Here is a 20,633-nt window from a genome sequence, read left to right on the forward strand (position 1 = left end):
GGCTAGGATTAAACTGGGGGTTTGCTGGGCGGTGTGGCTCGAAGGGCCAGAAACACCAAATCCACACTATGACAAGAAATAAATAAATCTTGATCAACCTTTGAATACTCTTGTATGGTTAATGCATTTTTGTCACTGTCACAGTGGGCTGCATGCACTCAGTGACCACTATATTACGTACATCTGTACACCTACTCGATAATGCAAATATCTAATCAGCCAATCATGTGGCAGCAACCCAATGCATAAAAGCATGGTTAAGAGGTTCAGTTGTTATTCAGACCAAACATCAGAATGCGGGGGAAATATGATCTAATTGACTTTGACTGTGGAATGATTGTTGGTGCTAGACAGGGCGATTTGAGTATCTCAGAAACTCCTGATCTCCTGGGATTTTCATGCAAAACAGTCTCTAGAGTTTATGGAGAATGGTGCAAAACACAAAAAAAATCCAGTGGGCAGTGGTTCTGTGGATGAAAATGCATTGTTAATGAGAGGGGTCAGAGCAGAATGGTCAGACTGGTTCAAGCCGACAGGAAGGTGACAGTAACTCAGATAAGCAGACATTACAACAGTGGTGTGCAGGAGAGCATCTCTGAATGCACATCATATTGAACCTTGAAGTGGATGGGCTACAGCAGCAGAAGACCATGAACATACACTCAGTAGCCACTTTATTAGGTATAGGAGGTACCTAACATCAGAATGGCCATTGAGTGTATGTGCATTGTTATTAACTATTTTTGATTATTTTTATGGTTCTGAGCCCTCAAACAAAGACACACTTGAGTTCTATTTCACCCTGCAGACATTTCAATAGACAAAATAATGATTACTAATCCCCAAATTAAAAACAGAAAATTCTGGAAATACTCAGCAGGCTAGGGAGCATATGTGGTGAGATTAACTCTATTCACAATTCTAGTTGACTTTTCCATCAAACTTGGGGAGACTGAGAAACTGTATATGTTTCATGTTGTAGACAAGGTGGTGAGGAGGGGAGTGAGTCAATGGGATGCTGATGACAGGATGGAGATGAAGAGAAATTGAATGATGTAAGGGGAAAGGTGCTTTTACAGAACAGTACCGCACAGGAACAGGCTTCTTGTCCCAAAATTGGTTCTGCCGAACTATTTAAAGTAGTAATCAACTAGGTAACTAAACTAATCTCTTCTACACAAAGTCCATATCCGTCCAATTTCCTCATATTGATGTGCCTATCTAAACATCTCTCAGAAGTCTCCAATGAAAAATAGGGCTCTACCAATACCCCGGACAGCACGTTCCAGCACCCACCACTCTCTGTGTTTAAAAAGAAACTTGCCCCTCTTCCTTCCATGTTCTTTGAAATTGCCCCCTCACCTGAAATGCATGCCCTCTAGTATTAGACATTTCAACCCCTGGACAAAGATATTGTCTGTGTTCCGTATCTATGCCTTTCATAATCTTATAAACCTCTATCAGATTTCCCTAGCCTCCAGCTCTCCAGAGAAAAGAACCAAAGTTTGTTCAACCTCTCATTATAGCACATGCCCTCTAATCCAGGTAACATCCTGGCAAACTTCTTCTGCATCCTGTCCAAATCCTTAACATCCTTCCTATAACGGGGTGGAGGGAAATGTAATACTCTAGACGTGGCCTAACTAGAGTTTTATGGATACAAGAGATTCTGCAGATGCTGGAAACCCAGAGCAACACACACAAAATGCTGGAGGATCTCAGCAGGACAGGCAGTATCTATGGAAATGAATAAACAATCACCGTTTTGGGCCGAAGCCCTTCATCAGGACTGGAAAGGAAGGGGTAAGATGCCAGAATAAAAAGCTGAGGGGAGGAGGATGAGGACAAATTTGAAGATGATAGGTGAAGCCAGGTGACAGGGAGGGGATTATGAAGTAAGAAACTGGGTGGTGATAGGTGGAAAAGGCAAAGGATTGGAGAAGAAGAAATCTGATAGGAGAGGAGAGTGGACCATGGGAGAAAGGAAGGAGGAGAGGCGCCTGGGGGAGGTTACAAGCTGATGAGAAGAAGAGGTAAGAGACCCGAGTGCGGAGTAGAAAAAAAGTGAAGGGTGAGGGGAAAAATTATCAGAATGAAAAATTGATGTTCATGCCATCAGGTTGGAAGTTACCAAAATGGAATATGAGGTATTGCTTCTCCACCCTGAGAGTGGCCTCATTGTGGCAGAAGAGGAGACTGATCGATATGTCAGAACAGGAATGAGGATAGGAATTTTAATGGTTGGCCACCAGGAAATTCCACTTTTTTATGGAGGGAGCTGAGGTGCTTGACAGAGTATTCCCCCAACGTGTGTATGGTTTCACCAATGTAGAGGAGGCTGCATACAATAGACAACCCCAACAAATTTGAAGGTTAGGTGTTGTCTCACCTAGAAGGACTGTTTGGGGCCCTGAATGGAGATGAGGGAAGAGGTGAATGGGCAGGTGTAGCCTTTCTATCACTTGCAGGAATACATGCCAGGAGGAGGTTAGTGGGGAGGGACAAATGGACAACTTCATCATGGAGTGAGCAACCTCTGCAGTGAGGGGGTGGTAGGATCCCATTGAAGATGGCAAAAGTTGTGGTGAATGATGAGGTGGATGCAGAAGTTCATGGAGATGGTAAATGAGGACAAGAAGACCTCCATCTGTATTAAGATGGTGGGAAGATGGGATCAGTGCGGATGTCCGGGAAATGGAGGAGATGCAGGTGAGGGCAGCATCAATGATGGAGAAAGGGAAACTGTTCTTTGAAGAAGGAGGACATCTCTGTCCTGGAAAAGAAAGCCTAATCCTGGGAACAGGTGTAGTGGAGACAAAGAAACTGAGAAAAGGGAATAGAGAGAAGAGACAGGTGGGAAAGACATATAGTCAAGCTAGCCATGGAATTGGTAGGTTTGTCAAAGATATTGGTAGACAGTTTGTCTTCAGAGGTGAAGACGGAAGGTGGTCGAAGGGAATTATTCTAGCTTGATCTCCTCAACAACGTTCAATTCCCTGGACCTGACCACCTCATTTACAAGTGGATGTTCAGCCCCTGTACATTTAAATCTCCCATTAAGAGGGAGAGAAGTATCAAAAGTGGACCAAGTGAATTTAAGTTGGAAGAAAATTTGATGGAACTTACAAGCTCAGCTTGGGTGCATGAAGCAGCACCAATGCAGTGGAGAAACATGCATTACCAGGGAAGGCTTGGAGCATGGAGAGTTCCACGTAGCCATATGCGGCTCAGGCGGGTGCCCATAGCTAGGCCTTGAATTTGGAGACAGTGGGAGGAGCCGAAGGAGAAATTGTTGAGGGCGAGGACCGGTTCTGCCAGACGAAGGGTCGTGGTGGTGGTGGAGTGGAACAGTCGGGTCTGTCGTCAAGAAAGAAGTGGAGAGTTTTAAGGCCTTCTTAATGGGTGATTTAAGTGTATAGGGGCTGAACATCCACTTGTAAATGAGGTGGTCAGGTCCAGGGAATTGAAAGTTGTAGAGGAGATCAAGCTAGAATAATTCCCTTCGACCACCTTCTGTCTTCTATGAGCAAGTCAGTTCTGAATCCAAACAGCCAATTAACTGTGGAACCTATGTGGGACCTTGTCATACACCTTATTAAAATGCATGTAGACAACATCCACAGTTGGATTTTCATCAATTGCCCTTGTCACATCGTCAAAATCTCACTCAGTTTAATAAAGCATGACTTGCCCTGCAGAAAGCCATGCTGACTCTCCTTGATGAGGCCCTGGTTTTCCATGATATGGAGCAGGTGTTGAAGATTGTGACAGCCTTCTGCACCAACCCTTTGGTTTCAATTACTCTTTCCATTTCTGTAGCTCCCACAACATTGCTACACTTGCTGTACAGCGCCATTGTCACAGTGCAGGGACCAGGTCAGATGTGGTGGGAACTCTGAATGAACACAGAGGTGGTTCTGATGGCCTCTCACTGCCCATGGTGACATAGGGGTTTCCTGCTTCTTCCAACTATCCCAGAATGGATATTTTTATAAAGGTTTGATAGCGATTTTAATAATTAAAAGTAAATTAGTGATGCCTTAATTAAAATAATAAATTCATTTAAAGAATGTATCTAATCTAAGTGAATATCTAAATAATAATTTGCCTTCACTTACCTCTATCTTTTTAATGAAGATCAACAGACTCATCCTAATGAATGAGACAGATACCAGTTATAGTTGGTAAATAGCCAATAGACCAGTTCCAAAACATACCTTATTGAATTGCTTGCTAGTTATCATGCTATCATGTTATGCTAGTTATCAAAGGCCAAATTTGAAGAAATGAGAAAGGATCTAAAAAGCGTGGATTGGGACAGGTTGTTCTCTGGCAAGGATGTGGTTGGTAAGTGGGAGGCTTTCAAAGGAGAAATTTTGAGAGTGCAGAGTTTGTATGTTCCTGTCAGGGTTAAAGGAAAAATGAATAAGAATAAGGAACCTTGGTTCTCGAGGGATATTGGAACTCTGATAGAGAGATGTATAACATGTATAGGCAACAGGGACGAAATAAGATGCTTGAGGAGTATAAAAAGATAAGAAAATACTTAAGAAAGAAATCAGAAGGGCTAAAAGAAGACATGAGGTTGCTTTGGCAGTCAGGGTGAAGGATAATCCTAAGAGCTTCTACAGGTATGTTAAGAGCAAAAGGATAGTAAGGGATAAAATTGGTCCTCTTGAAGATCAGAGTGGTCAGCTATGTATGGAATGGGTTTTTTGCATCTGTATTTACTAAGGAAACTGGAATGGAGTCTATGGAAACAAGGCAAACAAGTAGGGAGGTCATGGAACTTAAACAGATTAAAGAGGAGGAGGTGCTTGATGTCTTGAGGCAAATCAGAACAGATAAATCCCCAGGACCTGACAGGGTATTCTCTCGGACCTTGAAGGAGACTAGTGTTGAAATTGCAGGGGCCCTGGCAGAAATATTTAAAATGTCGATATCCACGGGTCAGGTGCTGGAGGATTTGAGGATAGCTCATGTAGTTCCGTTGTTTAAAAAAGGCTCAAAAAGTAAGCCGGGAAATTATAGACTGGTAAGTTTGACATCGGTAGTAGGTAAATTATTGGAAGGAATACTAAGAGATAGGATCTACAAGTATTTGGATAGACAGGGACTTATTAGAAAAAGTCAGCATGGCTTTGTGCGTGGTAGGTCATGTTTAACCAATCTGTTAGAGTTTTTCGAGGAAGTTACCAGGAAAGTGGATGAAGGGAAGGCAGTGGATGTTGTATACATGGACTTCAGTAAGGCCTTTGACAAGGTCCCGCATGGGAGGTTAGTTCGGAAGATTCAGTCGCTAGGTATACGTGGAGAGGTAGTAAATTGGATTAGACATTGGCTCAATGGAAGAAGTCAGAGAGTGGTAGTGGAGGATTGCTACTCTGAGTGGAGGCCTGTGACTAGTGGTGTGCCACAGGGATCAGTGCTGGGTCCATTGTTATTTGTCATCTATATCAATGATCTGGATGATAATGTGGCAAATTGGATCAGCAAATTTGCTGATGATACAAAGATTGAAGGTGTAGTGGACAATGAGGAAGGTTTTCAAAGCTTGCAGAGGGATTTGGACCAGTTGGAGGAATGGGCTGAAAAATGGCAGATGGAGTTTAATGCGGACAAGTGTGAGGTATTGCACTTTGGAAGGTCAAACCAGGGTAGAACATACAAGGTAAATGGTAGGACACTGAGGAGTGCAGCAGAACGGAAGGATCTGGGAGTATAGATACATAATTCCCTAAAAATGGCTTCACAAGTAGATAGGGTTGTAAAGAGAGCTTTTGGTACATTGGTCTTTATAAATCAAAGTATTGAGTATAAGAGTTGGAACGTAACGGTGAGGTTGTATAAGACATTGGTGAGACCAAATTTGGAGTATTGTGTACAGTTTTGGTCACCTAATTACAGGAAGGATATTAATAAGGTTGAAAGAGTGCAGAGAAGGTTTATAAGGATGTTGCCGGGACTTGAGAAACTGAGTTACAAAGAAAGGTTGAATAGGTTAGGACTTTATTCCCTGGAGCATAGGAGAACGAAGGGTGATTTGATAGAGGTGTATAAAATTATGATGGGTGTAGATAGAGTGAATGCAAGCAGGCTTTTTCCACTGAGGCCAGGGGAGAAAAAAACCAGAGGAGAAAAAACCAGAGGTCATGGGTTAAGGATGAAGCAGGAAAATTTTAAAGGGAACATTGGGGGGGGGGGGGGGGCGCTTCTTCATGCAGAGAGTGGTGGGAGTGTGGAATGAGCTGCCAGATAAAGTGGTGAATGCGGGCTCACTTTTGACATTTAAGAAAAATTTGGACGGGTATATGGATGAGAGGGGTTTGGAGGGATATGGCCCAGGTGCAGGTCAGTGGGACTAGGCAGAAAAATGGTTTGGCACAGACAAGAAGGGCCAAAAGGCCTGTTTCTGTGCTGTAATGTTCTATGGTTCTATGTGACCAGCCCCTAATTTTATTTCCTTTTCCTAATTTCTCTATCAGTACCATCTGCTTCTCAATCAAATCACATAAGAAAATCGAACCACTCCTGCTTGATAGTAAATGTCGTGACCGGATGAATCCCCTAGCATCAACATGTTCTGTTGGGGTGGGGGTGGGGGGGTGATCACTATTGATCAGAAATTTAAATGACTGAGTGGAAATATAAGAGTACAAGAACAGAACGGAGGCTGGTTATGTGTGAATAATGATTCACTTTCTGCCTCAAACTGATCCCACTATCTACAGATGTGTGAGAAGAATGATGGAATAATTTCCATTTGTTGTTAAATGCTGTTTCTCTCAACACTTAAAAAGCTTGAAACCATCTAGGACAAAATAACCTACTTAACTGGCACTCGGTCTTGCATCTTAAATATTAATTTCCTTCAGAACCAGTCCACAAAGACTGCATTGTATACCATCTCCAAAATGCATTGCAGCAACTTGCCAGGTCTATTTTGATAAAAGAACCCAAATTCAATAAGACTACAAAGTGAGCAATCACTTGGGAACAGGCCAGTTTTGATATGCATAGAGAAAATGACTACTGTACACTAAGTTGTAGAACTCAAGGTTGAGTCAGAAAGGCTTCTCCTTGTGATTTTATCCTATGCTATTGATGAATACATTTGGCTGTAGTTTTCAAGTTTGTGAATTCCACAGATTCCCTGCAGAGAATACCATGCTAAAAATAGCATAGGGCCGGTGGACCTCTTCACCACTGAGTTGTCCACAAAAAAATCTTTGTGTAATGAACTCTGAAGTGAATACTAGGCTGCTGCTAATTTGTTGTTTAATTCCTTTACAGTTTATAGGATCGATTTGATCTGCTGTGGTTGTTTAAAGCACAATGAACACTGTTCATTTCAGAGTAATTCACTGCAAGTGAATCACTTTAAGATGTTATGGAAACATGATAAATTGCATTTTCACTTTATCACTCCATTTTTACTTTCTATTTTGAATGTTCCTTTCAGGATGCACAATAACCAGAAATATTGCTTTTACTTTTTTAAGGATATTAAAATTCTGTTGAAGTGGCTGGACGCTCCTTAGCTAAGTTCCTTAAGACCATAAGGTAGAGGAGCAGATGTAGGCCATTTGGCCCATCATTTCACCATTTCATCATGGCTGATCCATTTTTCCTCTCAGCACCAATCCCTTGCTCCCCCCATTGCCCTCCCCCCATATCCCTTCATGCCCTGACCAGTCAAGAACCCATCAACCTCTGCCTTAAATATATATAAAGACTTGGCCTCCATACAGTCTGTGGCAATGAATTCTACGGACTCACCACTCTGGCTAAAGAAATTCCTCTTCATCTCCATTCTAAAAGGATGCCCTCTATTTTGAGGCTGTGTCCAGTGGTTTTAATACTCCCACCACAGGAAACATCCTCTCCACATCTACTCTATCAAGGCCTTTCACCATTCAATAGGTTTCAATTAGGTCACCCCTCATTCTTCTAAATTTCTGTGAACACAAACCCAGAGCTATCAAACGCTCTTCATATGACAAGCTGTTTAATCCTGGAATAATTTCTGTGAACCTCCTTTGAACCCTCTCCAGTTTCAGCACATCCTTTCTAACCTAAGGGGCCCAAAACTGCTCACAATACTCCAAATGAGGCCTCACCAGTGTTTTATAAAGTCTCAACATTACATCCTTGCTTTTATTTTCTAGTCCTCTTGAAAATAATGCTAACATTGCATTTGCCTTCCTCACTGATCCTCAGTGAACTCAACAACGAGCTGCTCTAAAAAAACATTTCATAGGCATTCTAGAAAATCCCCCTCCTGGCATCCCACATCAACCTGGTTTTCCCAATCTATTAGCATATTGAAATCCCCCATGACTATTGTAACATTGCCCTTATGTCATGCATTTTCTATATCCCATTATAACTTGTAGACCACATCCTCACTACTGTTTGGGGGTCTCTATATAACTCCCATCAGAGTCTTTTTACCCTTGCAGTTCCTTTGCCCTATCTACAATGACTCAGTACCTTTCGACCCTAAGTCACCTCTTTCTAATGATTTAATTTCTTTTTTTTTTACCAATAAAGCCATTACCACCCTGATTTTCTGTCTATCCTTTCATTACAATGTGTATCCTTGGATTTATGCTCTCAGCTATAACCTTCTTTCAGCCATGATTCAGTGATGTGTACAACATCGTACCTGCCAATCTGTAACTCTGCTACAAGTTAATCAACCTTATTCCATATACTGTGGGCATTCAAATATAACACCTTCAGTCCAGTTTTCACCTTTTTCTCTCCTTGCTAGGAGTCTCACTACACATTGCTTCAGTTTGTCAACCAACTCATTCTTCAGCACTATCACTCCAGTTTCCATCCCTCTGTGAAATTAGTTCCCGAAGTGAGAGACTACAGTACTTTTTGTGATAAGCTTTGCCTCTGCTATGAGACTTTGATTATTTTACTGTTTTGTGGAATGTATTGGAAGCCCCTGCCTCATTTCCCATAGAGATTCCAAGCTGATTAGTTTCAACTACATTATTTTAGAATGACTTATAAGAAAAGGTTAACCTAAACCCATGTGAGTAAACAGTGGGTATTTATAGAATGTTTAACTGTTGAATTAAAAGCAAGTTCAAACATGAACACTCTCTTAGTAAAATCAGATATCTCTAGAAATACTCAGCAAGTCAAGGACTATCTGTGGAGAGAGATAGAGGCAACATTTCATTTATATGACTTCCATTCACACTTTTCAAGGTTGCAGGCCTTGGGATGAAAATTTTCCTAGATCACTTTAATCTTCATAGAAACATCAGAACATAAGAAAAGTGTGCAAGGGGAGACCACTTGTCCCATTGAGTTTGCTCTATCATTCAACATGGCTGGTCTCCTACTTCAATATCACTTTCCAGCTCTATTCTCGTTCTCCTATAATCCTCTAAGTCCTGAAATACAATTCATTTTGAATGCAGTAACTTCTACTTCTTCCATCAAAAATGTTGACATTTCATTTGAACAAGAGCATCAAATATGTTTCGACCTACCTTGAAGTGATGTCTATCTATACAGCTATACTTTTTAGCAGGGTTCCTGATGATCATCGAATTTTTGGGTAGGGTAGGGGTGGTGGCGGGATGTTCCTTACATGAACTTTTTTTAACATTTGAATCAGACACTTAGGTCTACTGTAGTATTCCAAACATTATTTTAAGTAATGATCTGGTAATTTGTTGCAGACTACAGATTGTGGCATTAATAATGATTTTGTGTAGTCTAAGTAATCATACTTGGCATACATTCACTCACTTCTAATGGAAGCCTGTAGTTACTGCAGTTAAGATGTTTAGCTTTCCTGGTTTAATGAGAAATAAAACTTGATTCCTACATCTGGTCTGAACTGGAAAATCTATAACCAGCAAACCAAATCTATTGAGTAGCTCAGCCATTGTAGCCATGTGCTCTGTGTACATTTTGACAGAGTCCAGGAACATATTTTAATGACTATTTAGCAATTTTGGCAGATTTGTTGATGATTTTTAGCAAAAATTTCTCAGATTGTTTTATTTTTAAGTTAAAATGGTGCATCAAAACATTTCTTTTAATCATATCTGAACTGATCAATTTAATTGTATGTTAATTTCATTGAATTCAAAGACAGTCAAAAATTAATGTGTGTATACAATATAATAGATATTGATTGATACTGGCTGTATTCTCAGCACAGCAGAGGTTGGGGTGGCAATTTCTGTCATTTATATGAAGAATTTTATTCTGTCATTTATAAATTTTATTAAATTTTGTTTATTTCATTCCAAATAGAATTAAAATTCATGGTGATTAAATCAGTGCCCAAAATTATTTTATAGTTTTCCATGAAAGTGCAACTTCCATAACATGGTGTCACTCATTACAGCTGGAAAGTTACTTGAGGTAAAGTTTTCCAACAATTTTGCCCAAGGGAGAAGGGTGGCTGGCTGTCTGACTGTAAAAATGCTTAGTAAAGAAATGTTAAAAGCAGACTCATTAAATAGGAATTCAGACATCGTTCTTTCATTATTGCTAATAATGATGTATTTCACTTTGAGAGAGAATGACCTTGTACATCTGCAACATTCCATCACCTACAGTGGTTGAAGTGGATCCAATGATACAATAAAACCAGTACCTCTGTAATTTAAGAAAAACTAGAGAACAGATCATTTTTGTTACAGTTTGGAATATAAAATAACCCATGAATTAGGCCAATTTTGTCCAAGTATTGCTTCAGAGACATTACTATTTTTCTTACCAGTGTGGAGTATTTTGCTGTGATTTCCAACAGGATCAATATTTGCTCTGTCTTGCCTGTCAGAATCCGCTGGACAGGCAAAATGGTTATGGTAGTGTTGGTGCAGCAGAGATGCTAGCACACTGCATTTTCAATTACAGAAATAAATTAAAAAAAATAAATACAACTATATCAAAGTCATATTTTACCATTAAGCATCTTTCCTTCCCCATTCCTCTTTCCATGAAGATCATTTTCTACACGATTCCCTTGTTCTCTTGTCCATCCCTACTGATCTCTCTCCTGGCACTCATCCATATAACCATATAACAATTACAGCACGGAAACAGGCCATCTCAGCCCTTCTAGTCCATGCCGAATGCTTACTCTCACCTAGTCCCACCGACCTACACTCAGCCCATAACCCTCCATTCCTTTCCTGTCCATATACCTATCCAATTTTACTTTAAATGACAATACCGAACCTGCCTCTACCACTTCTACTGGAAGCTCGTTCCACACAGCTACCACTCTCTGAGTAAAGAAATTTCCCTTCGTGTTACCCCTAAACTTTTGCCCCCTAACTCTCAACTCATGTCCTCTTGTTTGAATCTCCCCTACTCTCAATGGAAAAAGCCTATCCACGTCAACTCTATCTATCCCCCTCATAATTTTAAATACCTCTATCAAGTCCCCCCTCAACCCTCTATGCTCCAAAGAATAAAGACCTAACTTGTTCAACCTTTCCCTGTAACTTAGGTGCTGAAACCCAGGTAACATTCTAGTAAATCTTCTCTGTACTCTCTCTATTGTGTTGACATCTTTTCTATAATTCGGTGACCAGAACTGTACCCAATACTCCAAATGTGGCCTCACCAATACCTTGTACAATTTTAACATTACATCCCAACTCCTATACTCAATGCTGTGATTTATAAAGGCCACCATACCAAAGGCTTTCTTCACCACCCTATCCACATGAGATTCCACCTTCAGAGAACTATGCACCATCCCTGCAAGCAGGAAAGGTGCTGCACTGGACTCTACATCTCCTTCCTTACCACCATTCAGAACACCAAACGGTCCTTTCAGGTGAGCAATACTTCACCTATAAGTCTGTCAGGTCATCAATTGTATCTGTTGCTCCTAGTTTAATCTCCTCTATATTGGTGAGACCTGGCAGACTGGGGGACTGCTTTGCCGAGCACCTTTGCCCTGCCCACCAAGAAAAGCAGGATCTCCCATTTCAATTTAACTTGTCATTCCCACTCTGGCATGTCAGCCTATGACCTCCCTTACTACCATGATGATGTCAAACTCAGTTTGGAGGAGCCACGCCTTATAATTTGTCTGGGTAGCCTCCAATCTGATTGCATTACCATCAATTTCTCTAACATTCAGTAATTTCTTACCCCTCTCTCTTTTTTCCATCCTATATTCTGGTTACCCTCTCACCCCTTCTCTTCTCACTTGCTCACCACCTTGCTGTGGTTTTTCTCCTGCTTCATTTTAATCCACGGTCCACCATCCTCTCCTATTAGATTCCTTCTTCAGCCCTTTATCACTTTTATCAATCCACTCCCAGCTTCTTATTTCATCCACCTTCCCCCACTCTACCGGGTCTCACCTGTCACCTGTCAGCTTGTACTACTTCCCCTCCCCCCACCTCCTTATTCTAGCATCTTCACCCTTCCTTTCCAGTCCTGATACAGGGTCCCGTCCCAAAATGTTGATTGTGTATTCCCATCCATGACTTTCTGACTTTCTGACTTTCTGACTTTCTGAGTTCCTCCAGCATTTTGTGCGTGTGGCTCAAGATTTCCAGCATCTGCAGAACCTCTTGTGTTTATATTTTGCACTATACTTGTAGTGTTGTTTAATCTATACATTGTTATTGGCTCTGTATGTTTGTAGTGTTCATGCTTTGTGTACCTGAATCAGGTATATTATCACTGACGTATTATCATGATTTTTTTTTGCGGTAGCAGTACACTGCTTGTTAAAAAAATAGCTATGAGCTCCATTGTCACCCGTGACCTTCTGAGATAATTCAAACATTAGGTTTTTGACAGGCTTTTACATCAGACTTAGACCTTTAACATCTCTTGACTGAAGATCCCTAGACTGCTATCCTTCCTCACGCCACATTCGCACTGTCTGGACTGGGCTTCAGTGTATCCCTCATCAAGTTCTTCTGCACCCTTGAATGTTCCAGTCTGCAGCATTTTCTTGTGTTCACCTCACTGTAGTGGAGTTCCAACAAACCAATGAGCATCTTTCACTGAGTTGATGATTTTGATTCATGTCTTGGTAGGCATCCTTGGGAATAGCTGTAGACCAGGCTCTATTATACAGCTGCTTGGTATGAACTGTGACAAGGTACCTTGAAACCATCTCCAGACCTTCTTTGCAAGGAGGCAGAGTGTGTTGGGAGATTCCAGCCATACCTGAAGGATCTGACTGGGATGGGAGGTGGGGGGTTGTCCCTCTCACTGCCAGAGGAATGAATGTTTGGTGCTTGATGGTGAGTTCTGTTGATGAGAGATTCTGCCAGATGACTTTGGCAGTCAGCTCAGGGAACAACCTCACATGATTAATGGTGTCTTTGTCTCACAGTGCCTGCAGGATGTTCAATGCCTGATGAATTTCTGGTCCAAAGTGCTTTACAGAAATAACTTTTTCATGAAGAATAGACAGTGTGGCAATGTCCAGCTGACTGGGACATTGTGCAGCGTGGCATCACGCCTATCTTTTGCAAAACTGGAGTCATGTAGAGTCACGTACGTTGGTTCCAAGAACAGCCTAATGCAGGCACACACAAAGATAACATGGATGAGGATAGTTGGGTATGTCATATTCAAGTCCCACCATGGCTGCAGTGGAATTTAAATTCAGGTAAAATTGTAAGAAAGCTGGTTTTAGCAATATTGACTATGAAACTACTGGTTATAGTAAAAGCGCATCTGAAATTGATTGTACTGTGCTAAGGAAATTTGCCATAGTTACCCATTCAGGCTTGTACATATCTTCAATAAGATGCCATCCCTGAAATGGAGCACTATAGCACTGAATACATCCAAAACAGGAAAACTGCAACTGGGATAAATGATCAATGAATTGTATGGAAGGTCTACAATTTTGGAACATGAGTGGTGGGGGACATCTAAATGGATGGTGGGTGGAGACGCCAGACATCCCACCCTGCAAAAACTCATTTCAGGGAGGTAGCACCATCAATTTGCAGGAGACTCCCAGAACTTCTGGGAGAGGTGGGATGCCTGAGACACTAAGGACAAGTCTGTAGTATTTCTAATCATATTTGCTCAAATTGCTGGTGCATTTCAGTTCCTGACAACTTCACTATTGTACAAATATCTTCACCAGTTCAATTAACTCAATCTGATATCAAGAAACAGCTGAGTGCACTAGGTGCAGTAAAGGTGATGGAAACAGACAACATCCTACTTGTAGTAGTGATAAGTAGTGTTCCAAGCTAGCTGCTTCTTTAGCAAAGCCATTCCAGTATTGTTACAACAGACGTATCGACTTGACAAGGTAGAAAACTGCCCAGGTATATTGCTGTTTACGAAAAGTAGAATAAATACATTCCAGCTAATTATTGCACAGTCTATGGTAAATTGATAAAAGGTGTCATTAGTAGTGGCATCATGTGACTCTTACTAGCTAATAATCTGCTTACCAGTTCCATATTTTAAGTCTATGTTAAGACCAGAGAAGAGGATGACTGTCCTTGATATGCATTTGACTAGGTGTGGCGTGTAATTGAAGAACTGAAGCTGCTGGGGATCAAAGGGAAAATGCTTCTGTGGTCAGAGTCATACCTCAGTCAAATATCCTGTGGATCATTATTGACCAAAAACTCAACTGGACCAACCATATCAATACCTTGGCAGATCAGGGGATAGATAGGGTGCATCAATATGAGCTGAAACAATCATCAGGTAAGCAGATTGGCAACTATCAGGAAGAATGAAGAACTAAAAAAGTTAAATCAAGGACTTTGTGAGGATGGGATGAACAGGTAAATTTTCTTTCATTAAAAATGGCAGCAGATTTGTTTCTGTCTGCACAGATGCTGTCTATTTTGTTGTGTATTCCAAGTAATTTTATTTTTCCTCTGATTTCTAACCCTATAATCACTTATTTCAAATTTGATTGACCACTTATTGTTCTTCCAGCCCCTGAAGGGTTTGGTTTGAGAACGGGGAACACTTAAAACAAACTGTAGAAGCTTCTACAAAAATCTGAAAAGGACAAAAGAGATAATGTGGATATCTTGCTGACTGAGGCAGGATAAATAATATTGGGACAAGGAAATAACAGAGAAACTAAACATTTTTTTTTACCTTTTATGGAAGAGGACATCTAAAAGTTTCCTGCAATAGTGAACAACAGATTCAGAGAGATTACAGTGTTGAAAGAAATGAGCATTACTTTAATAAAATTACTGAAGGGAACAGTATAACTGGCAGCTAATTAATTCCACAGGACCTGTTGCTTTACATTCTGAGGTTAACAGAAGGATAGCAGTTGAGATGGTAGTCATTTTCCAGAAATCCATAGATTCTGCAACAATTCCCACCGATTACATGGTAGTAAATGTAATCATAGTATTGGGTAAGGATGGAGAACAGAAGAACTGCAAATCAGTTAACTTGACATCAGATGCTCAGAAGTATCACAGCAATTGGGGAAAAAAATAAGATGATCAGGCTAGAATCAACTTGGATTTATGAAAGGGAAACTATCTTTGATAAATCTGCTAAAAATTTTTAGGGCTGTGTTTAGCCAAATAAGTGAAAACAGTACATTTGAAGTGATGTATTTGGACTTTTCAGGGTAAGTAAAGCAGAGTAAGAATGAATGGATTAAATTCAGGTTGAGATGCTGTGTCTAGTGGGATACCAAAGGAATTGGTATTGGATTCCTGTTTTTCTCAAATTTATGTTAATGATATGAAAAAGGAAACCAAGTCTAATATGTTTAATTTTATTGAGGACACAAAGCTGAGTGGGTTTATGAATTGTGAGGCTTCAAAGAGCTATAGACATTCTAAGTCAATGGGTAATGATAGATAGTATGTAATATAGAAAAAATGTGAGATCTTCTACTCTGATAGAAAACAATATACACACCAGGGCTCTGAGGATATAAACAATAAGTTATTTCCTCATTAGATAGATAGATAGATAGATAGATAGATAGATAGATAGATAGATAGATAGATAGATAGATAGATAGTAGATAGATAAATAGATAGATAGATACTTTATTCATCCCCATGGGGAAATTCAACTTTTTTTTCCCAATGTCCCATACACTTGTTGTAGCAAAACTAATTACATACAATACTTAACTCAGTAAAAAAAATATGATATGCATCTAAATCACTATCTCAAAAAGCATTAATAATAGCTTTTAAAAAGTTCTTAAGTCCTGGCGGTAGAATTGTAAAGCCTAATGGCATTGGGGAGTATTGACCTCTTCATCCTGTCTGAGGAGCATTGCATCGATAGTAACCTGTCGCTGAAACTGCTTCTCTGTCTCTGGATGGTGCTATGTAGAGGATGTTCAGAGTTATCCATAATTGACCGTAGCCTACTCAGCGCCCTTCGCTCAGCTACCGATGTTAAACTCTCGAGTACTTTGCCCACGACAGAGCCCGCCTTCCTTACCAGCTTATTAAGACGTGAGGTGTCCCTCTTCTTAATGCTTCCTCCCCAACACGCCACCACAAAGAAGAGGGCGCTCTCCACAACTGACCTATAGAACATCTTCAGCATCTCACTACAGACATTGAATGACGCCAACCTTCTTAGGAAGTACAGTCGACTCTGTGCCTTCCTGCACAAGGCATCTGTGTTGGCAGTCCAGTCTAGCTTCTCGTCTAACTGTACTCCCAGATACTTGTAGGTCTTAACCTGCTCCACACATTCTCCATTAATGATCACTGGCTCCATATGAGGCCTAGATCTCCTAAAGTCCACCACCATCTCCTTGGTCTTGGTGATATTGAGACGCAGGTAGTTTGAGTTGCACCATATCACAAAGTTCTGTATCAGTTTCCTATACTCCTCCTCCTAATATACTCCATTATAATTCATATTTCTGAGATTACTTATAAGACCCAATGAAACATGGTGCAGTTTGCACTATTCTGCTTTAAAATGAGATCACGGTGATGTTTCCTAATTCCATACACCAATCATTTCCCTATAATCTCTGAATGTGTCTCAGTAAAAAAGATCAATCAGTTTCAAAATATAAATCAGCCATTGTTTCCATCCACAGAAAAGAGTTCCAAATTTCTAAAATCCTCTGTTTGTAGAAATGTTTCCTAACTCACTTGAAAGACCTAGACTTCACAGCTAGTGGGGAAAAGGAGCCTTTTTTTTCATCCTGATCATTTTCCTTTAATATCACCCTATCAACTTTGTTAATTTCAGCAACTACAACCTTTGACTATGCAGTCTTTCTTTGTAATTTAACCCTTGGGGTCCAGGTAGTATTTTCTACTTCTTCATGCTTACCCTTGGATAAGGAACATGTGACTGAGTATTCAACCTGTTCACTTTGAAGCCAGGTCATAATTTTCTCTTGAACATGTGAATCTAATTCCCCCCCTCCCCCAAGCCCAGTTGCATATAATTGCTAAATAGCTACATATTTTTGTTAACACAACAAGACATTGAGTATCTTCTTATTGCTTGACCTAACAAGACTATCTCATTCAGAAGAACTTTGAATTATTTGGAGTTAAGTAGAATGAAGCTGTATTTAATATGCTGACATGATTCATGGATGCCAGATATCGTACAATGTCAATGCAAAGTGACAAGTGATTGGTTCTTCTTTCTTTGGTTTGCCAATATGCCATGTTGTCTGACACGATTCAACTACGTGCTACAAATCCATGTTTATCATAAATCATTTTGTAGAGCCTGCCACAGAGAATTGATTCCCTTTGAACTTCTCCAGTTATGGTGAAGTTCAGTAGGAGAGAAGCAGTTTATCATTTACTCAAGATAACGAGTACTACCATCATAAAATATTGCTGAAATGTCACTAGTCTATACAAATGAGAGCTGCATACTGAATGAAATATAAAAGTGTATCAATCATATTGATTTTTTTTCCCTAGGATCTGGATATTCTCATGCTGGAACCCATGATGTTGATTACAGTGTTCAGTATACTGAAAGCAGTTATCACTTGAGGTATAAAGGTAAGCTGTTCATTTATAGCAAAATAGGTCTGTAATATCTCCTCTGACTTAATTATTTTAATTATAGTCATTATGTTATTAATATCAATGAAAACAAAATTGTTGTGATGTGCTATTTTATCATGAGAATGCTGAGAACTTAGGAGGAATATTTAAATCCATATAGATAACTAACTTTTACAACTTTCTGTGATATGAGATGATAAATAGCACTAAGAAACATTTCAGGCCATTTTGGATTGAGAAATGTGTATTTTCCATTTTCTAGTTCATTTGAACCAGTACAGATCCAGAGTTCCTATGTCTTATGGTCTTATGCATAACAGTGAGGTATTCTGCTTACTTTATAAGACCATAAGACAGGAGCAGAATTAGAAGATTCAGTCTATCGAGTCTGCTCCACTATTCCATCATAGCTGATTTATTATCCGTCTCAACCCCATTCTCTTGCCTTCTCCCTGTAACCTTTGACACCTTTACTAATCAAGATCCTATCAACTCCTGCTTTAAAGGTACACAATGACTGGGCCTTCACACCTGTCTGTGGCAATGAATTCCACAAGTTCACCACCCTATAGCTAAATTCCTCATCTCTATTCAAAAGGGACATCCTTGTCTTGCCCTCTGGTCCAAGACTCCCCCATTATAGGAAACATCCTCTTCACATCCTCACCACATATCTAGGTGTTACAATATTTGATAAGTTTCAATGAGATTCCCCTCATTTTTTAAACTTCAGTGAGTAGGCCCAGAGCCATCAAGTGCTCCTCACATGTTAACATCTTCAATCCCAGGGTTATTTTTGTGAACCTCCACTGGACATTCTCCAATGCCAGCAGTATTAAGCCTCAGCATTACATCCTTACTTTTCTATTGTGTCCTCTTGAAATGAATGCTAACATTGCTGCTTTGCCAACATCCCTGCTAACGTCCTCTTCCAATCCACCTAACAATTAACTCAAACATCTTCCCAACCACTGAAGTCAGACTCACTGGCCTATAATTTCCTTTTTTCTGCCTCTCTCCATTTTGAAGAGTGGAACGAGCTTTGCAATTTTCCATTCCCCCAGAACCATGCCAAAATCTTGATTCTTGAAAGATCATTACTAATGCCTCCACAATTTCTTCAGCCTCCTCTTTCATAACCAGGGGTGTAGACCATCTGGTCCAAGTGACTTGTTGACCTACAGACCTTTCAGTTTATCAAGTACCTTTTCCCTAGTAATAGCAAAAGCTAACTTTTGCCCCTTGACAGTCTTGAACTTCTGGCATACTGCTAGTGTTTTCTACAGTGAAAAATGATGCAAAGCTGCTTATTCAGTTCATCCTCCATTTCCTGATTCCCCCATTACTAACCCCCACCATAATTTCCCAGTGGTCCAATATCTACTCTTGCCTCTCTTTTACCCCTGATGTATCTGAAGAAACCTTTGGTATCCTCTTTAATATTATTTGAGAGCTTACCTTTGTATTCCATCTTTTCCCTCTTGATGACTTTTTAGTTGGTTTTTAAAAGCTTCCCAATTCTCTAACTTCCCACTAGTTTTTGTTCTATTACAAGCCCTCTTTGGCCTTTATGTTAGCTTTGACTTCCCTTTTCAGACATGGTTATATCATCCTGCCCTCAGGAAACTTCTTCTTCATTGGGTTGTATTTATCCTGTGCCTTTCAAATTGCTTCTAGAATTTCTGGTCATTGCTGCTCTGCTGACATCCTTGCTAGTGTCACCTTCCAATCAACTTTGGCCTGCTCCTCCTACTTCATGTAATTCCTGTCTCATCAACTGTAAATCTGATACATTTGACTTTAGCTTCTCCCTCTCAAGCTGCAGGGTGAATTCTATCCTATTATGATCACTGCCTCCTAAGGGTTCCTTTACCTTAAGCTCTCTAATCAATTCCAGTTCATTGCAGAACACCCAATCCTGAATAGCTGATCCCCTATTGGCCCCAACCATGAGCTGCTTTAAAAAGCTATCTTGTAGGCATTCTACAAATTCCCCCTCTTGGGATCCAGCATCAACCTAATTTTCCCAATCTACCTGCATATTGAAATTCCCCATTACTGTTGTAACATTTTCCTTTTCACACGTCTTTTTTTCATATCTCCCATTGTAGTTTGTAGATGACACCCTGGCTATGGTTCAGAGGCCTGTGTATAACTCCCATCAGGGTCTTTTTACCCTTGCAGTTTCTTAACTCTACCCACAAGGATTCTATACCTTCTGATCCTATGTCACCTCTTTCAAAGGATTTGATTTCATTTTTCACCAACAGAGCCACCCACCCCCTCTGTCTACCTGCCTGGCCTTTTGACACAATGTGCTTCTTTGGATGTTGAACTCCTATCTATAATCTTCCCTGAACCAAGACTTAGTGGTGTCCTCATCGTCACACCTGCCAGTCTCTAACTGTGCTATAAGTTCACCTACCTTATTCCATATAGTGTGCATTCAAATATAACACCTTCTAATGTGTCTTATGCAGACATCCTGCTTCCTCAATACTACCTGCCCTTCCACTTATCATCTTATCATTCACAAACATGGCCACAAAGCCAGCAATTCCATCATCCAAATCATTGACATATAATGTGAAACAAAGCAGTCCCAAAACTGATCCCTGCAGATCACCACGAGTCACTGACAGC

General features: G+C 40.3%; 1 protein-coding gene across 2 annotated transcripts in view; it reads left to right on the forward strand.

Moving 5' to 3' along the window:
• Window positions 1-20,633, forward strand: part of LOC140734385 (sushi repeat-containing protein SRPX2-like) — an 87,353-nt gene that overhangs the window by 15,601 nt on the left and 51,119 nt on the right. For both annotated transcript variants that reach the window (XM_073058264.1, XM_073058265.1), the window contains exon 3: window positions 17,901-17,984. In XM_073058264.1, coding sequence (XP_072914365.1) covers window positions 17,901-17,984 — 84 coding nt within the window. The remainder of the gene's footprint in view (window positions 1-17,900; window positions 17,985-20,633) is intronic.

Source organism: Hemitrygon akajei, chromosome 10 (genome assembly GCF_048418815.1).
Source record: "Hemitrygon akajei chromosome 10, sHemAka1.3, whole genome shotgun sequence".
Classification (NCBI taxonomy): domain Eukaryota; kingdom Metazoa; phylum Chordata; class Chondrichthyes; order Myliobatiformes; family Dasyatidae; genus Hemitrygon; species Hemitrygon akajei.